The 19388-nt window shown below is 47.2% G+C and overlaps 1 protein-coding gene across 1 annotated transcript in view; it reads right to left on the reverse strand.

Moving 5' to 3' along the window:
- The window catches only part of LOC119389803 (endoplasmic reticulum transmembrane helix translocase), a 554079-nt gene that overhangs the window by 321738 nt on the left and 212953 nt on the right, over positions 1-19388 (reverse strand). The window contains exons 9-10 of the mRNA XM_037657194.1: positions 11284-11421; positions 7845-7965 (exon numbers count right to left, since the gene is read on the reverse strand). Coding sequence (XP_037513122.1) covers positions 7845-7965; positions 11284-11421 — 259 coding nt within the window. The remainder of the gene's footprint in view (positions 1-7844; positions 7966-11283; positions 11422-19388) is intronic.

Here is a 19388-nt window from a genome sequence, read left to right on the forward strand (position 1 = left end):
GCTATAACGCGCACCGCCGGCGCCCGCACGGCGGCTGCTTGGGAGAGGATATAGATAAAATTTGGACACTTGGTAGGGGAGGGCTGGACACTTTGGAGAGGATATGGAGGAGTGTCGCTACTTTCTATATACTAAGGGACTTTAGTGGCTGAACGATCGCAGCGCCAGAGTCCCCTCTAGTTAACTTCAGGAAACTCTATGGTGGTCGTAGCAAAACAGCCATTTGGGCTAGTTGGTAACGGTTCATATCTTAAAGCAAAAAGGCACACTGCAGGAACAAGGACATAAGAAGTGCACTTTGTGTCGTTGGTTCCTCCCTTCTTATGTCCTTGTTCCCACAGTGCGCCTTTTTGCTTTAAGATCTATGGTGGTCAGTTCACGTCGGTTCGCGTAGGACCTGTGTGTGTTCTATCTGTTCCCATTGAAGTGCAAATTAGATGAGCCAATGTCATTATGGAAATGCATGACAAAGGAAGGCTATATTTTGCACACTGAATATAGCTGCGCCGTGTCTTTTTCATGTGCGCGAGGCTTGTGACCGTGAGTAGCGCGATGGGATATCTTCAGCTGCACGTCGATCAGGAAAAGTTACTACAGGCCGGAAACGGGAAAATATGCTGACCTCGAAGAAAGCCTTGCTGACTTTCTTAAACAGCTCAGCGTATATAATGACTCTGTGCTAACAGCACGCTAACGAGGCGTATCCAGAAGTGATCTTAGAGCCAGCAAAACAGGCTCACAGAAGAAAATGAACTGCCAGGAGAATAAATTTTACATTCTTTGAAGGAAAATTGTGCTTGTCTCTTTATTTTTTTCTAATCGTCAACACTGGAGCATGCTACAGTTATATCATTAAAATGTGGTAGCAATATTTTCATGGGCATTTTTATTTTTGAACCCACGAAATCAGGTGCTCGTAAGATTCGTGTAGATACACTACTTGAAGGCATAGTTTTTATCAAGCTGAGCCAAATAGATAAGACGAACAAATGACCGCGGTCCCTTCAAATTCGTCTTAATGGGAGTCTACCTTATACGCATTTGTGCTGACTACAAGTGCACTTTCCTGTCCTCCTGTTTTTTCTTTACCTTGGGTTGCATCCTTACCTTTTGATCAACATGAACCAACTAGTGCAACAACATGTATTGCGCTATTAAAAAGGCCCTGCGCGTATCCTGTGCAGGTTATCAGCCATCTTCTCGCATCCCTATTAGGGGGAAAAGTGTTTGCAAAACTAGACTTGGCCCAGGCGTACCAGCAACTGCCCGTGACTGAGGAAGCTGCGGAAGCACAAATCATAGAGATGCACCGGGGGGCATGCGTCCGAAGACTGCAGTTCGGGGTGAGTGTCGCACCAGGCGTTTTTCAATATCTGATGGAAACCATGCTGCGTGGCATACCAGGCGTCGTTCTGTATTTTGGTGACACCATCCTTGTGGGTGCTTTATACGAAGAGCTGGCTCACCGCCTCCACGAGGTCCTCAGTCGTTTTCAAGAAGTTGGGCTGAGAGTCAACAAGGACAAGTGTAATCTTGGTGCGGATCGCGTGGAATTTCTCCGATTCCTTATTGATGCCGAAGGGGTCCATCCGACGCCTAGCAAGACGCGGGCAATCATTAACATGCCTCACCTCGCAAACAAAGCCAAACTGCAGGCTTTTCTGGGGCTCGTAAACTTCTACCATGCATTCTTACCCCACACGGAAACAATTGCCGAGCCGTTACATCGCCTGCTGGACAAGCATGCAACCTGGGTCTGGGGTCGAGAGCAACAGAATGCCTTTGTCGGTGCGAAACAACTCCTGGAATCTAACTAAGTACTTACACATTTTGACGAAAGGAAACCAGTGATCCTTGCGTGCAATGCATCTCCGTATGGTATTGGATCAGCCACTATGGGTGTGCGAATATTCGAAAGTTTCGAAAATTCATGGAATATTACATTCGAAATATTCGTATTTGATTATCGTGCCGAAAATAACTTGTCTCCCACATTTCTGCCGTGTTCGGATAACTAAAAACGTTGCCGAGAGGGGCGATAAACATCGGAAGTGCACGGAGGCACGATATCTGCCTGCGACAAGCGCCCCAATCATCATCATCATCATCATCAGCCTGTCTACGCCCACTGCAGGGCAAAGGCCTCTCCCATGTTCCGCCAATCAACTCGGTCCTGTGCTTTCTGCTGCCACGTTATACCTGCAAACTTCTTAATCTCATCTACCCACCTAATTTTTTGTCTCCCCCTCACGCGTTTGCCATCTCTTGGAATCCAGTCAGTTACCCTTAATGACCACCGGTTATCCTGCCGACGTGCTACGTGGCCGGCCCATATCCATTTCTTCTTCTTAATTTCAACTATGATATCCAACTATGAAAGAAGGGCGTACGACAGGGAGACACGATCTCTCCAATGCTATTCACCGCGTGTTTACAGGAGGTTTTCAGGGCCCTAGCGCCCCAATACGTATGACTTATTGCTGGTGCACCTCCGACATGCAGCGCTGTTGGCGATCATGCAACCGTACGTTTTCAATATTATGTGGCCGTAACGTGCCGCACTAACACTCGTTTACTATGTGGGCCCTTGTTAGCAGAAACAAAAACTAACCGCTGCCGCGCTGTCTCTTCAAGACATCACTCGATAACGCACGACCGTGCGCGTGCTAGACCCGAAACATCGTCATCGGCGGCGCGCGCTTCGGTTAGAAAACATGAATAGAGAGCAACAAAAAGCGTTCCAGTTGTAATTTTTTCCACGACATCCCATTTATTTTCTTTTTCATAGAAGTGGTGCACGTGAGCAGACGAACAGCTATACTCAGGATTGCAGTGGCTAGAGGAGTCTCCACTCTCCAGGGGGCCTTCCCAACTTGGGATTTTATTGCTTAGTTACGCCGTGTCCCCGGCAAGTATGCGTTAAGATTTACTGTGTTCTAAACATACAGAATATTTGCAGTGGTAATCGCGCACCCACTTTTCAGTTACATGAATATATATATATTGTTTTTTCGTGGTGGCCACCAGAGCGCCAGTGTTGCTATTGTTGGTGCTCCTAGTGGTGCTCCTCTGCATGTGCTTCCTGTCACGGCTGCGGCGTGTGTGCAATACACATGGTGCGGCGTTGACGCGAGCTTTTGTGACCTGTGATACGCTCGCTTCGCTAATACGTGCCATGGGAGATCGAGGAGATTTCAACAACCCGCCTCCGAAACGAAACGGAGAAACGATCGTGACGCGGCACCGATACGAAAAGAAAGAAGCGCTATCTGGAGGTACTTTGTGAAGACATCGTCATCGTCAGCGCAGTGCAAGACATGCGGCGCAACACTTCAAACACTGACGGGTACGACTAGCCCGCTTGTCAACCACCTAAACATCCAACCGCAATGAAGGAGTACCGGATGACCGCAGCAGGTGCGCCAGAGAAAGACCAGTCCATGATAAGCGACTTTGTGCAATGTACTGAGCCTTTGTCGGAAAAAAGGACACAAGCACTTAACACCAAGGTGGCTGCCATGGTAGCACTTGATCTGCAACCGTACAGTGTTGTAGAAGATAGCTGGTTCAAGGAACTTATGGCAGAGGCTGTGCCTAACTATCGGCTGCCATCGTGCACCACGCTTTGACGTACCCTTGTTCCGCGATTATATGATGACACCCGGAAGAAGGTGAAGGCTGAACTTAGTACTGCTTTTGAAGGGGGCGCAACAACTATCTCCTTTACGAGCAACATGTGGACATCACGCGCCAACGAGAGTTACGTGAGCTTCACGTGTCACTTTCTAACTCCGTTTTAGAATGAAGAGGTTCACGCTCAACACTTGCCACATGGCTGTTAGCCATTCCGCGAAAAACATCGCACAAATACTTGATCAGATGTGCACTGAATGGGAAATACCGGATAGCTGTCGTAAATACATCGTCACAGACAATGGCCGTAACATGCGTGCTGCAGTCAGAAGGCTCCCGTGGACTGAGCGTTCATGCTTCGCCCACACCCTGCAGTTAGGTATTCAGGATGCGATCTGCCACACACTGTCAATTGACCGTCTGTGCAAGAAGCCTATCTTACACGTTTTCGGGGGGGGGGGGGGTGGGTGCGATATCTGACCGAGTGCCCCACAATATTTCGCGAATGCTAACCACCGGTGATCTATTTCAGGAGTCCATTGTACGGATTCGTTGGCAGGAGGTAAACTTCCTGTAGGGAATTTTATTACACACAGTGCAATATGTAGGGTATGAGAAACAGGGCGCCGTATTTATGCGGCATGCAGAGAACATTGCGAGCTACGCGACTGTTTGCTCCGCCCTCCCCGTGGTTACAGGCGCCGTCATATAATATAGCACAGCCTCGTGCCCTGCACCAGAACGCCTTTGAAGTGCCTGCAGTGGTAAGGTGACTTTTGCTTCAGGAATGCCGCGCAGACATTTAATTAAGTTCACAGTGATATCGAGGTTCTCCCCATCACAAATATAGGCTCCTTAAAAAACATCCTCACTCGGCCAATGTGGCGGGTGCCCTGCGATAAACGAGCTGTTTTCACAGTATATTATACGAACTCGAGTCAATGAACACGCTCTTTCTGTTCTAGAACTGCAGCTAATTTCAGAGAACAACCCTCCAGCTTTCAAAACTTGCTATATAAACAAACCACCCCATTCTTGTTCAAACCAGCGCTACATTCAATGTAAACGAGCGAACGCTGGGGACCAAGATGGCGGCCCGTCAAGTTTGGCGGCCGCCGAAGCCACTGGTAGGGCAACCATGATCAAACTTGTCACCACCCTAAAAGACGGAGGCACGGAGGCACGCACATGAAGGCTCCCTATGTTTTATGACGTCATCTAAGCGAATAAAAAGCGGCCGCAGCAAGCGGCTTCAGACTTTTTTAGTTGGATCGAAGAGAGTGTCAGCGTGTCCTAGTTCCACAATACAATAGACAGTACATCTGGACCACTCTGGGCGCTCGTTTTCTGCCACGCCTATCGCCTTGCTCCAGATTGGCTGTGCATTGCCAAAGCAGAGTTCGAAGCCATGCTCTGCGAAGAAATCACCCACTGCTCCGACGGACTATGCGCCTCACCACTTCACCTTGCCCCAAAGACTGAAGGCTGGTGACCCTGTGGAGACTACTGCACCCTAAACGGGTGCATCAACCCCAACAGGTACCGTGCCCACCACATACAGGACTTTAGAAGGCCTACACGCAGATACTCATCAATCCGGATGACATCCTGAAAACTGCACTTATTGTCGCCTCTGGCTTGCTCGAGTTTCTCTTCATGAGCTTTGGCCAGAGAAACACCAGACAAACCTTTCAATGTTTCATCGATGAAGTTGTCCGTGGTCTCGACTTCCGCTTCGTCTATCTTGACGATCAATTAGTCTCCTCCCAAAACGGCAACTGAAGAACGCACAAGCACTTCTCCACGACAACTCTATCCCTACAAGAATCTTCGAGCAACTATATCATGAACTGTCTGCTTCCCAGTGCAGATGTCTTAGCACAGTTGCCACTGGTGTAAGTGAACTTCACGCATTTCATAGTAGGTGACAACCCAAACACGCCACACCACTGATCACTGCCACCACTTTGTGTGGGGCTGGTTGCAGAAGCGAGAGCAGCTTGCCATCACCAGATATGCTCAACAAGACCTGCATTCTGGCATTAGAGGCAGTGCAAGCACGAAGAAAATTCACCACACATGGGGAAACGCATGCATCCCTTACAATGAGTGTCCTGGTACTGACAGGGTGAGCATAGTAGGCGATGCACGTGCTGCACACCACTAGCTAGGGATGCTTGGCTCTGTGTTGCAGCAGGTACCCCATTTTTTATGAAGCTGTGCCGGTTTTCACTAAGGGAGCGCTGTGCAAAGGTGAACGCACGCATCGAGGAAGGCCGAACAAGTCGTTCATCTGCTATGCGCAATATCAGCCATTGTGTGTGTTCCCTGTCATAGTTCTGGAATGATTCAATGGCAGTGCACGGTCATGCGAGCAAGCTCAAGTCTTTTCCGCGCTATGGTAAAAAGAAAGAAAAGGCCTTGTAGTGGGCACTTTCAGTAACATTTCCTCTAGAACCTGCGGCTCCACACACGTCCGCGGCTTCTTGCCAACTGCTTTGAGGCGCCGTGCATCTCATGTCGGTCTTAGAGAAATGATGTCAGATATTGCCATGCTTGAACACATGCTCAATAGCCTTCAATGGTAGATGTGTAACTTGCATACCGCATGCATGACAAAACAGCACAAAGCGAGTTTCCACTATGCTGTTTTGTGCAACCTCACAAAACGAACATGTGGCATCGTAAAGGCCATAACCACCATCACTGCAACAGTAGGTTCAGGTTACGATCATTAGGTGAGTAAATATGGTAACAACAAAATGCGCGCTGTCGTCATTGTAGGATGACGACACTGCACCTGACCCCACCGACAGGTTGCTGCCAGTACCACGATGGTGGTTTTTGTCTCCGTTCTCACTTTCCTTTTTTTCCCCCTTTTCTTGTTTTTTCCTCTCTGTCCACGGCCAAGGCGATGGCCCACAAGCATTTTTTGTTCTTTTTTCCTCCTCTGTAATCTGGCTGGCCAACAGTAGAATGCCAGGAGTGCACAAATACACAGCGGCCAAAGCCCCCGACTCATTTTCTCTTGTTTTCTTTTGCTCTTAGGTTGGAGGAGGCGCCAGCTTTAACCACAGTTCTCCCTCCCTCCAGGACGTTTTTTTTATTCTTTTTGCTTGAATCCTCCACCAAGACCAGCATTGACGATCACTGCAAAGGTTCATCTTAACAGAAGGGTCGGCGTGAAGCAGCTAAGTGAATCTTTTGTTTTTGCATTGCGTCTCCATCTGAACAGAAGGGTAGGTGTGAAGCAGCTAAGTGATCCTTCTGTTCATGCGCTGGGTCTTCATCTCAACAGAAGGGTAGGTGTGAAGCAGCTAACTGATTCGTTTGTTCTTGCACTGCATCTTCATCTGAACAGAAGGGTAGGTGTGAAGCAGCTAAGTGATTCGTTTGTTCTTGCACTGCATCTTCATCTGAACAGAAGGGCAGGTGTGAAGCAGCTAAGTGATTCTTTTGTTCTTGCATTGCGTCTTCTTCTGAACAGAAGGGTAGGTGTGAAGCAGCTAAGTGATTCTTCTGTTATTGCACTACGTCGTCACCTTAACAGAATGGTAGGTGTGAAGCAGCTCAGTGATTCATTTGTTTTTGCACTGCGTCGTCATCTTAACAGAATGGTAGGTGTGAAGCAGCTAAGTGATTCTTCTGTTTTTGCACTGCGTCTTCATCTTAACAGAATGGTAGGTGTGAAGCAGCCAAGTGATTCTTTTGTTTTTGCATTGCGTCTTCATCTGAACAGAAGGATAGGTGTGAAGCAGCTAAGTGATTCTTCTGTTATTGCACTGCATCGTCACCATAACAGAATGGTAGGTGTGAAGCAGCTAAGTGATTCTTTTGTTTTTGCCTTGCATCTTCATCTGAACAGGTGGGTAGGTGTGAAGCAGCTAAGTGATTCTTCTGTTTTTGCATTGAGTCTATCAAACCAAACAAACATTTCCATGTTGTTCTGTATATGCGAGAATTTCTCTTAACCGTCTCAATGGGAGTTTACTGTATGTAATGTACTGAATGTGGGCACTGAAAGTTCATGTTTTTGATGGACACAGATTAACCAGTAAGAAGGAGTACAACTGCACTGGAAAATTTTTTAGTGCTCGATCACAAACGTTGGCAGTGATGGACTAAATGGTATTGGTATCAACAAGGTTTTGCAGTATTACGGTTGGCACAGTGTTTAATAGTGTAGTGTGACCCCAATAAAAACAACTCACCTAAGCCCAGCAATGCCCTCAACAACAAGACTGTCCGAGGTGAGTGTCCCAGTTTTGTCAAAGCAGCAGATCTCAATCTTGCCTGCAAATGGTATCCGGAAGGGCTCTGTACAGTACACCCCTGCAAACAAGGTTCATCATCTTCCACAAACCTGTTCACATTTATTCCTGAGCGAGCTGTTCCTACAAAGGCTTATTATGTGAGTAAGCATCACTTTGCAAGGCATTTCAATAAAATTGAGACTAGCAACAACACAACACCGAAGAAGACCAGCATTTGTGTCTACCACTGCAACTTTGGGTAAAGAGTGCCTCAAACTCACATCCCATTTAAAATGCAGTCTCGCAATTGTGGGCTGTCAAACCGTCCCAGTTCTCTTACAGTGCTGTACTGGAGCCAACCAAACCACTAGCTTTGCTTGCATCAGTGCTCCTGTATTAGTACAGTGCAGACCACTTATAACGTAACCGCATATAGTGCAGGACCGGTTATAATGCGGTCTTTTTCGACTCCCGTTTACCCTCCCATAGAACCGCATGTATACGCATACCGCTTATTGTGCAGTCCCCCAAGATGAAATACCGTTTATAATGCGGTAGCGAGTGCGGTTCTCAAAGGAGGTACGCCGCTGTGGAGGGAGCGACGAGGTCGTTACGAAGGGCGAGGGCACGCACAGTAAACGAACGAGGGGCGGAGGGAGGAAAAAGACCGCGGCAGCGCTGTGCGGGCTCGCCGAGTGGGGAAGGATGGTGGTTGCCTAGGCGACGGAGTAGCCTTTGCACCGGCGGCGGCAAGGCTCCGCGGCCGCTTGCCGGCAGTGCGTTCCGCGTGGAACGCACGATCGCGTCCTCATCAAGTGCGCTTTAAAGTAAGTTTCCTGTCGGGAAAAGCGCCGTCGTTATCACACTTGCTACAGATATCGCGTTTGCTACCTCGTCCGCGAATTGAAAAGTTTTGCGGCTTCATGACGCGAGCTTTCGCCTTTTCTGCCAGTGCGCGGACTTAAACGAGCTTGGCGGGCTTTTGTCGCCGTTGATCTCCCGGCCGCGAACACGAAACTTCGTATCACGCGCGCTGTTCTTGGTTTAGTACTTGAGTGCGATCTTTTCGACGTCCGATCTTCATGTTGTCTTGGACAAACTTCCCGCGACAATATGCTGAACCGCCGGCTAGGCCTAATCAGCGTTGGTTGCTTTTCGGTAGCGGTCGCGGGCGATAAAAGTTGCGGTTTGGTGCGGAATCAACGAAACCTTTTGCGATGGCTGCACTTGAAGGGAAGGGAATCATATCGTTAATGAAAACGAGGGCATGGTCGGCACATGCAACTCTCGAATGGTGGTTCCGGATTCGATTGCAATGTCTTGGACATCGCGTGCGCGCCCGTGAAATCGAACGATCGGTACCGCTCAGCACGTGAAATTTCGGTCGCGATTCGACATGGTTTCTGTGTAATGCGCATACCTCGAGGTGGCCTGAAACGTAGTCGGCGAATTTCCGCGATGGCACTTTGTTTTGTTTGCTTTTTTCCCCCGTGTTCATTTCGTTGGCAATGCGGGTCTTTGGCGGTTAATTTTTGAATATTCGGAGATTTAAGTGGTTGTAAGCGCCCCAAATCGCATATGTCGATTATCGGACACGCGAGGCTACATGCTCAACACGTTTTGCGCAAGTGCAGCCTTTGGAGAAGGTTGTTTTGGTTATAGTGCGGCACCGCTTATAGTGCGGATATTCGCGACTCCGGCGACTTACGTTATAAGCGGTCTATACTGTACTACACTTTCAAAAATTAAGAACACAAGCTCTACTGCTCCTTTCTCAAAAATGTGACCCTGGAGGAAGAGGGGTTCACTTTAAGTGCTTCAAGAGTACTATCATGTTACTGCCCTCGTTGTAACGGAAACTTCGTGAAGCAGAGCTTTTTGTTGGGCTAGTTGGTACATGTTAACGGAAGGAATAAGGCGCCGAGACGAACACAAGAAGTAACATGGACGAGGCGTTCGTCCATGTCTTTTTTTGCGTTCATCTTGTTGGCACCTTATTCCTTCCGTTCACTTCATGAATGTTGCCCCCATTCATTGAGGAATGTCTAAACAGATTGCATGACCAGTGAAAACAGTAAGTGCAGTAAACTCTTGCAGCTGTCTGAGTTTAGAATAAAAGAGAGCTGAGCTAGTTGGTAAGTATTCATGTTAAACAGACGGGGCGTGCAAACACAGAAGACACAAGAGAGAAGTCAAGACACCACAAACTTATTCCGGTGCCGGTACAAAATCACGCATTCATCGTATTTTGGTGTGCACTTACACTCTCAACATTGTAAAGACCGATTAGATGGTGAGCCTCCGGTTAGCGATCTCGTATGTTCCATTCATCTCTGGTTAATACAGCGACTCGTTTGCCCTACACAGGTAATATTCTCCTAGATCTTCAAAACTACTGTTAAACTTCTCGTTGAAACATTCTAAGATTGTAAGAAATGGTATAGCCAGGTCATGCCTTAAGTCTTCTCTCACTAAGTCATGTGAACACAAAATGAGTGCCAGCTTTAACACACAGGTTACACGTCTTTAGATGTAGGTTATCCATGCATGGCAGTGGCCACTGTCACTGAATGCTTAAAGAAATCCGTTTTAAGTCCGAGCATGGTTGCCGAAAGCAATAGGAAAAAGCGTGTCGTCGGTATTCCTTACATTCATTGTGTATCTCATAGGCTAAAGAAAGTGGGCGGTAGCGTTATAGTAATTGTTTTTACGGCTGCCAATAAGCTAGGTAAGATATGTGCTGCATTACAGAGAAAGAATGAGCGGGTGATAGACAAGAAGCGGACTGACATTTGTTTTGTGAAACATACCAACAAATTTACTGATTGCCGCATGTGTATGGTGTATAAGATTCCGTTTAGCTGCGAATTCTACGTAGGGCAATGGGTCGCTGTGTTAACCAGAGATTAAAGGAACATAAGTGATCGCTAACCGTAGGCTCACCATCTAATCTATCTTTACATTGTCAAGAACGTAAGTGCATGCCAAACTTCGATGAATGCGCGATTTTTCACTGTCACAGGAATGAAGAAACGCATGTAATGGTTGATGCCTGACATACTGATAATAGTGGTAGCGCATGCGTGAGCCAATCGTCGGTTAACTTGCATAATGAAGAAATCAAGTGTCTGAATAGTTATTGCTCAAGTAGACCACAACGCATGCCAGATTGATCAGTGTCGCCTTTTGCCTGGGCACGTGCAGATAAGTTTTCATGCCTTCTTGCTTTTCTGCCCTTGTGCGCCTTTTCAGTTGTTAGCCGGCGTTTGTGGTGTCTTGACTTCTCTTTTGTGTCCGTGTTTACACACCCCGTCTCTTTAATATGAGGTGTAGCCTTGGCATGCATGTGTGAGATGATGCAAGGGTTGCTCTTCTGATTACTGCATTATTTACTGACCTAGTCGTGTCAAAGCCAGCAACGAGGTGTGCACAGCCAGGGAGAGCTCAATAGGAAGCTCAGGGGGCACCACTGAAGTGAGGATAAGTGCACACTCCAGGAACAGCTTGTAGCGGTTGCGGGTTGGGTCCTCAGTACCTGCAGCCACACAATAGCATTTTGCAGTGTGCTCACACAACAAGCTCTCAACTAATTTATATTTCAAAACGAGAGTACGCTAGGCATGGATTGGAATAGTTGGTATTCCATTGCTGCGACAAATCCAACACCTAGATTTCTCGCAGTCAAGCTCAGGTTTTTTTTTTAATTTATTAAACTGTTCGTTCATTGATGCTGAAGACCAGGGCCCATATTTACAAAGTCGTCGCACTAAGTATTTTTGTAAGGAAATGTTTCTGCCATTCATGATGCTTGAGTACTGAAGCCAGCTGACCAGCGAGAAAGCGCTTACAGTGATACTACCAAGGACTTCTGATTTGGCACAATTTTCGGAGCAGCAAAATTTTCATTCTGGAGCACTTTGGAGCCAGTAATTTTGCATCTGGGAGCACTCTGGAGCCGCTAATTTCACATCCTGGAGTACACTGGAGAAGCAAGTTGCATTTACATTCAAGCACCTGAATAATTATTATGGGGCTGTTATGAGGAGCTAGAAATATTTCGATTCATCACAATCTCATGGAGAAAAATCGCCTCAGGAGCGCTCCATATTTCACTCGATAATGCAAAAATGAGGGCGTCATGCAGTTAAGTGTTCTGGAATAAACTCTTGAGCGATTATTTTTGATGCTAGCAAATAAACAGAATACTGGACCAATAAAATTGTACTTTATGAAATAACACTCTAAATACATCTATGTGGTTATCAGCAGACGTGGTAGACAAACACCGTGACGTACAACAGTGCCTCCATGCTTAAGAGTCACGCTGTCCCTAATGCATTCCGCTAGGAAAACTCCAAGGAGAAAGCCAGGTACTCTATCGATTGTACTGCTGAACGTAACATGACGTCACTTAGCTAGCCTCAGAAAGCCAACCTCTTCCAATACTCTCTTCCCTTTCTCTGAGGCCTCTCTGTGCTTCCAGACTGTGCATGCGCTAGGTTGCCTGGAAGATGGAGATTCACTTCAAGTCGAGCTTCCGCGAAAGTGTCCGAGAGTGCATTCAACGGGGGAGGACATGATGTAACAAACTTCGTTTTTCTTTTATATATACGGCTAGGACATTCCTTTTGTACGCCGAAAACCCCCTAGTGACCTCTAGAGAGCAGTGCAAAAAAAAAAAAAAAAAAACCAAAAAACTCACAGGGTCTTATGCATTTGCCTAAGACGACTAGAAGGCGAAAACCTTCTTCTCACTCGATGTAGTGATCCTCCTCTGCCCCCCTCCGAAAGCTTTCTGCCCCCAACGTGGTTTTGCACAGCCTCCAGGATCGGAGGCATTGCAAGCTTTCTGCACATCACCTGGTTTCGCACTGCCTTTATGATCGGCGCACCAATCATGGAGGCAGTGCAAAGCAACTATGTCATGTAAACAAGTCATGTGACGTTACTGTATGACGTCATGATGATGGCACAAGTTCTTGCAATCTATGACGTCACTATGACGTCATCACATGGTCATTTTTTCATCGCTCATGTTCACACGCTGACGGTCAATTTTTGCGTTTGATTGGGCATCTAAGGCTTTCGCATTAATATTGCATATTGAACATTAAGAGGACATGCTAGTCGAAAAAAAAAAGTTTCTTTAATTTGTAGCCTAGAGCAGTAAAATTTTTGCTGTTCACATAGTTTTTTATGCTGATTATGTTATCAGTTTTACTGTAAGTTGCATAGTTTTAGTTTTGTACCATGACAATGCGTAAATTGGAACACCTTTGAGCACACTTTTTCGGTCGCTAAACTTCTATATTTATGAGCCATCAATGCCTCACATTGCTCCAGATTAATTATAGAATGCAGAAAACTTGTGTGTACATCAGAAAAAATAAAACATGAGAATCTTAAAATGTTGAGCCCACACTAATTGCTTACTTTAAGTTCGTAATAATTACATAAGTGATATCAAGTTTTAAAGGAGATAACTGCACTCTTTATATGTTAAGGTATGCGTGGGAAAAATTTCATCCTGATCCTGATTTTTGGTACTTCATCCTGAAGTACCAAAAATATGATGTCCAAACTCAAGAAGTTGCCAAAAATTGCATCTTGAGAAAAACATACCTTAAAGCGACACTAAAGGCAAATATTAAGTCGACGTTGATTGTTGAAATAGCGATCCAGAAACCTCGTAGTGCTACTTTTATGCCAAGGAATTGCTTATTTTGAAATAAAATCACGTTTTAGTGGTCCGCATCACGTTAGGGCACTTCAAATCACCCGCCTGAAATCACTTTCATACGTCACTGCTGCCGTGCCCAACCGTGCCCACCTTCACTGCGCGGCCGCCGACACTAGTAGCAGCAGAGCGAAAGTAGCGGGACCCACAGCAGCAACAACGGCCATCGAAGCTTGCGCAATCGCCGCAATGGATGTGGACGGAGAACTTGACAACCAGACATTGGCTCACGACGCTGGGCTCCAATACAGCGACTAAGCCACTTCGAGCGTAAGGGTTCATTCCGCGGCACCCAGTGAAAAGACACATCGGTTTCCTTGCTGTAGCGCTGGCGTTGTGCACCATTCGGGCATCCGGCAACATCACATGCATGCGGCATTTCGTCGAACTTTCTGTCAGAGTGACTTTCACGAGCGTGCAAAACACACGCGGCAGTACGCGATACCGAAACTACCACTGAGACGTGACCGTGTGAGCGAAGCCGGGCACCGGGCGAAGCGCAGTTCGGCGAAAACGGAACCTTTGACCCACGCGTGTCGTTCCCCATGGCGACGCCAAAGAGGTTCTTTTTTCCATGAATCAAACAGAAACGAACAAACAGCATTTTATTACATCTCTTGATGCACGGAAGGTTCTTTTTTCATTGCTGCTAGTTTGATTACTATTGATTAATTGTAGGCAGACTCTCATACGTCATTGGATCACTTCAAAAATGTCCCACTCGTGGCGCTCATCATGTGATACATTTAGCTTAATTTCTCGGTAAGTAGGGCACTGCTGTTGATAATATTGCCGTTTTAGACATTGTCATACATTGAGCTTTCACTCTGACATAAATTGTTATTTGCCTTTAGTGTCCCTTTAAAGGCAAAAATGAAAGCCCGTCTATGTGGGAAAGATATGCTTTTTAAAGTTATTTCTTCCATCATGAGAGCTTGGCAATCATGGTTATTTTGAGCATTTGGCTTTGGTGAACTCCTCATGCAAATTGCAATGGCAAGCAGCCAGGTGAGATTTTCCAGGGGACTCTAGACAATGAGCTATTTTTAGTTTTTAATAGCCACCTTGTGCTCTTTAAAAGTGATTTTAACCTACTTCCTATTTAAATACAACCATGATTTTTTTTTTGTGACGAAGGTAGAGAAACTAAACTTGACAAAACCAGTAAAAAGAAGAAAAATGTAATTTTGGAAAAATCTAGCATTTTTCGAGTAGTACCTCCCCTTAAAGGGACAATAAAGGCAAATAATTTATGTCAGAGTGAAAGGTTAAAGTGTGAAAACGTCTAAAACGTCAGTATTATCAACCGTAGTGCTCTACTAATCGAGAAATTAAGGTAAATGTAGGACACGACGTGCGCCACGAGTGGGACATTTTGGAAATGATCCCGATGACATCAAGAGTCCCGAGTACAATTAACCTCTAGTAATCGAACTAGTTGCGATAAAAAAAGAACCTTCCGGGCATCACAAGATGTAATAAAATGCTGCTTGTTCGTTTGTGTTTGATTCATGGAAAAAATAACCTCTTGGCATTACCATGGGGAACGGCGCGAGTGGTTCAAAAGTTCCGTTTTCGTTGAGCTGCGCGTCTCAGTTGTAGTTTCGGTATCGGGTACTGCAGCGTGTGCTTGGCTCTTGCTAGTTTCGCACTGCTGATACTCAACTGCTGCTGCTGGCGAAGCTAGCCTCAGTTACAGTAAACTGTACAGCTACGGAGTGGCCCGTGGCTGCGTCTTGGCAAGGTTGATGGCCGCTGTTGCACAAGAAACCGCAGCATCGGCGGCCGGGCAGTAAAAGCGGACAACGTTGGGCATGGCAACTGCTATGTCAGAAGGCCCGTTCAGGCGGGTGATTTGAAATGCGCTAACGCCGTGCGGACCACTAAAACGTGATTTTCTTTCAAAATAAGCATTTCCTGGGCACGAAACAAGCACTACGAGGTTTCTGGAATGCTATTTCAATAATCAACATCGACTTAATATTTGCCTTTGGTGTCCCTTTAACAGCCTGGCTCTTAACAACCTGGCCTTAGATACGAAAATGGCCTCCACCATGTCACCTCTGTGCCGTGCGCTAAACAGCTTCGCTGGTCATCCACATCACAGCGTGGAATGGCTACTCAGTTTTTTTTTCTCTTTATTGCGATAGCAATTATATGGCCACTCTCGACGGGTTTCGGCCGTCGCTGCTGTTGTCACTTTTTCGTATAAAGTCCAAACTGATAACATCACCCTGCGCATCGTATGTTCTACCAACGCATAAAACCTCGTGAAAGCTAGCGACGAACGCGGCTGAAGCGGAGATGAAAGGAGCCGGCCGTCTCCGTCGCACAGAGTGCGTGTGCGATAACATCAACCCGCATGCGAAGCCTACTGTCGATTGCTCATCAAACAGAAAGGAAACGCCCCACCCGTAGTTCGTACGGAGCATGAAGAGACGCCAGGTGAGGGGAGGGGGGGGGGCTGCATCACTTGAAGTGCGCAGCCGATGGCGCGCACACTATCTCGAGGCATCAGGAGACTGCTCGTAAACTTGCTGTGCCCACAACGCTTACTTCGTGTTTAGAGAACTGACAACACGACAACCGCTTCGGTCCCTGGAGCAGCCGTATTCCCTTAAACCATCGTTTTGTTGAGTTACGAGAGGTCAGATCCAAAAGACTTAGCTGCAAGTTTTACTTCGTATGACAATACAATTTGTTGGTATCGCATTGTTTTTAAGTTAAACTGTGATCTTGTTTTTTTTTTAATCGTCAGCTACTGACCCTGGAAAGCAAGGGGCGGACGTGTGCGTAGTCGCTTCACAGTGGGCCTTCCAAAGCCAGGGCCATCAGCGACGGGCCCGCTACTGACAGCTGCGCATATTAAAACCAAATTGCGGCTCCTCCGACAAGGACGCATACTTTTATCAACGAGATGACAGTTTTTAAAAAAGCAAGCAAAAATTCAAATTGGGACCCTAGCATCACGAGCTCAAAAGGGCAGGGCCTTTGACAGGGTATTTACTGCAAGAGCGATTACAAACCCGGATGCGCGATTTATTGCGATTTATTGCTTCTAATGTCTGAACATTAGGTGATTGTTTTAATTTGGCAGGTTGGGTCTGTCGTAGGATATTCAATTTAACTTTTCTGTTTCGCAAATTTTGTGGTTAAGCACCGAATGATGAAAACTAGCAGATGACGTAAGGTACCAGGTACACTATCGTCCTTTATAAAAGGGCACACGTGAGCGCGTGGCCCGCGCTCTGCGGCAGTTGTTTCCAGCTGCATCAACCGACAACTAAAGAAAGCTCATCTGCTTTTGGCATCATCTATTGACAGACAAAATAACGAGTTATGACCGGTGGACTAGTGTTGCTAGATTACACTCCCTCTCTGATCGGCAATGCCTGCAGCGCATTGTCTATTGCCAACAAATCGAGCACGGTGCGCGAACATGGCGCAGGCTGCAGGCATCGCACGTCGCGCGATCGGAGAGGGATCTAGCAGTGCTAGTCCACGGTCATTACTCGTTATTTTGTTTTTCAATAGATGACGCCAAAACCGGACGAGCTTTCTTCAGTTCGCGGTTGATGGAGCTGAAAACAATCGCCGCAGAGCACAGGCCACGTGCTCACAAGTTCCCTTTCATAAAGGACGACAGTTTACATGTTAAACAGTTCGTCATTTTGTAGTGCCAAGCCAGTTGAGGGTTTTCTGCGGGCAGTAATTTGACGCCAAGCTTTCCTCCGTCTGGACAAGTGTCTTGAAATTCACAGCAGAAAACGCAGTGCTACGCAGCCGAAAGTGGAGGAGCCACGGATGTGTGACCCACCTTAGAGAATTGCAGCGCCGCCATGCAATGACTGTAGGAAGGCATCAGGGCAGTGACCACGCGAGTGCACGGCCTCAGCACACTAGCCAGTATATTCTAGGCACTATAATGTCGTGCTCAACTACGGTACAGTAACTACAGGTACAGACCGTTTTACACTGTACCTATGGTCTCTCTGCTTGAAATTTGTTCCCAGCCAAGTGGAAATGGTGACGCGTCACCTTCATTATGAACGCTCATATAAAAGGAAAGTTGTTTAGCACAGAACGGTTGCTGATCGGGCGAGTTGGTCATCCATGAACATAGCGTGTATTAGCGCGGCACATAAAAGAAAGGGACAGGACACAGACGTAGAGATAGGTAGCGCCTACCTATCTCTACGTCTGTGTCCTGTCCCTTTCTTTTATGTGCCGCGCTAATACATGCTACGTTGTCTTGCACCCTGAGGACAGCTGCATCACGTCTATTTTGCGTGCCCGAAATCTCTGTCCGTGAGCACTGCAAACAAAGGAAGGAAATCTTCAGCTGCACATCCACTGTGAAAAGTTTCTACTGAACAAAAATGGGAAAACATCCGGACCTCAATAACAAGCTTGCAGGCGTTTGTCACACTCGACGATCGGCAACCACGTTCACCACACAACCCTTTATTCACCTGCACCACATGTCCAACTCCTTGGGACCCTCTCTGTCTCTCATTTTCACGCATGCACACACGCACCCTTTCACTGTTCACTTGACACTCGCGCCATCTAGTTCCTCTCCCGGCAACTACACACAGCCTCCGAGACCCGCACCTGACATACGCGCACTCTTCACTCCCTTTCATCTATCAGAACTCTCCCTCCCCTCAAATCGTGAATCCAGGGTGGAAGGGAGGAGTAATGGTTTGTGGTACAGCACCAACTGATCGGCACTGGCAATGGTTCGACGACGTCTCGTAGCTGGGTCACTCAGGGTGAAGTCATTTTTATCAACCTGCATGACCACACGTTAAGGTCCATCTCGCCACAGTGTCAACTTAGCCGGAACACCCTTGGACGCATCCCTCAAGGTGTGAGTATCCAAGAGCACAAGGTCACCGTCTTTAATGATCGTTGGCTGTCGATGACGGTCATAACTTGACTTCTGGGCCCGCCAGGCAGCTGCTTGACGCTTCTTAGCATTTACTGGATGCTCGTAGGTGCACTATCCCCAGTGTCAATGCAGTGCTGAGCGAGAGTGGCACATCCAGGAATTGCAGTAAACAAATGTTAGAAGTCACCGAGCACTTTATTCATGGCTGGCATGTCTTCGTGAGCTAGAATAGTGCTGCCTGTGGCCGGGACTACGAGCACTTCTTCAAAAAGGCCCTGTAAACAATAAGATTCGCCGTCTTCTTTGATCACAAGCGTGGTGGTTATATCCTTGTCACGCTTAGCAAATGGCACAATGCACTGCAGGTCAATTCCAATAGCCCACCCACCTTGCACTACATGTAGGGATATGCCTGTCGCAGTGAAAAAGTCTCTGCCAAGCACAATGTCCCGACACAAATCTGGCACACACAGGAAGCGTTGGATGTGGTTGCTCGTGGCCCAATGTACCTTGCACGTTAAGGATGTGGTTGATTGCGACCAACTTGATGCCAATCGGAGTGCTCGTTCCATGTCCCGAGTTTGACACCCGTCGCCTCCACTACCCTTGCCGCTGGTCCTCCAAGCAAGCTCACACTTGAGCCCGTATCTAGCAGGGCCAGGAATGTAGTCTGCCCAATCTGCACTTCCAGGAGAGGCGCCTTTTTTGCCGGCCAACACCACTACCCGCGGCGCTGTCTCGTAGGTTCTTGCCGGAGTAGCACCTACCGTCTCCTGTTTCCCGGGCGCTGTGAGTGAAAATGTTCGATTCCATTGCATCGGTAGCAGCGGGGCGGGCTCCTATGCCGACCTGAAGGGCACTCGCGGGCTAC

This window comes from Rhipicephalus sanguineus, chromosome 1, assembly GCF_013339695.2.
Source record: "Rhipicephalus sanguineus isolate Rsan-2018 chromosome 1, BIME_Rsan_1.4, whole genome shotgun sequence".
Taxonomy (NCBI): Eukaryota; Metazoa; Arthropoda; class Arachnida; order Ixodida; family Ixodidae; genus Rhipicephalus; species Rhipicephalus sanguineus.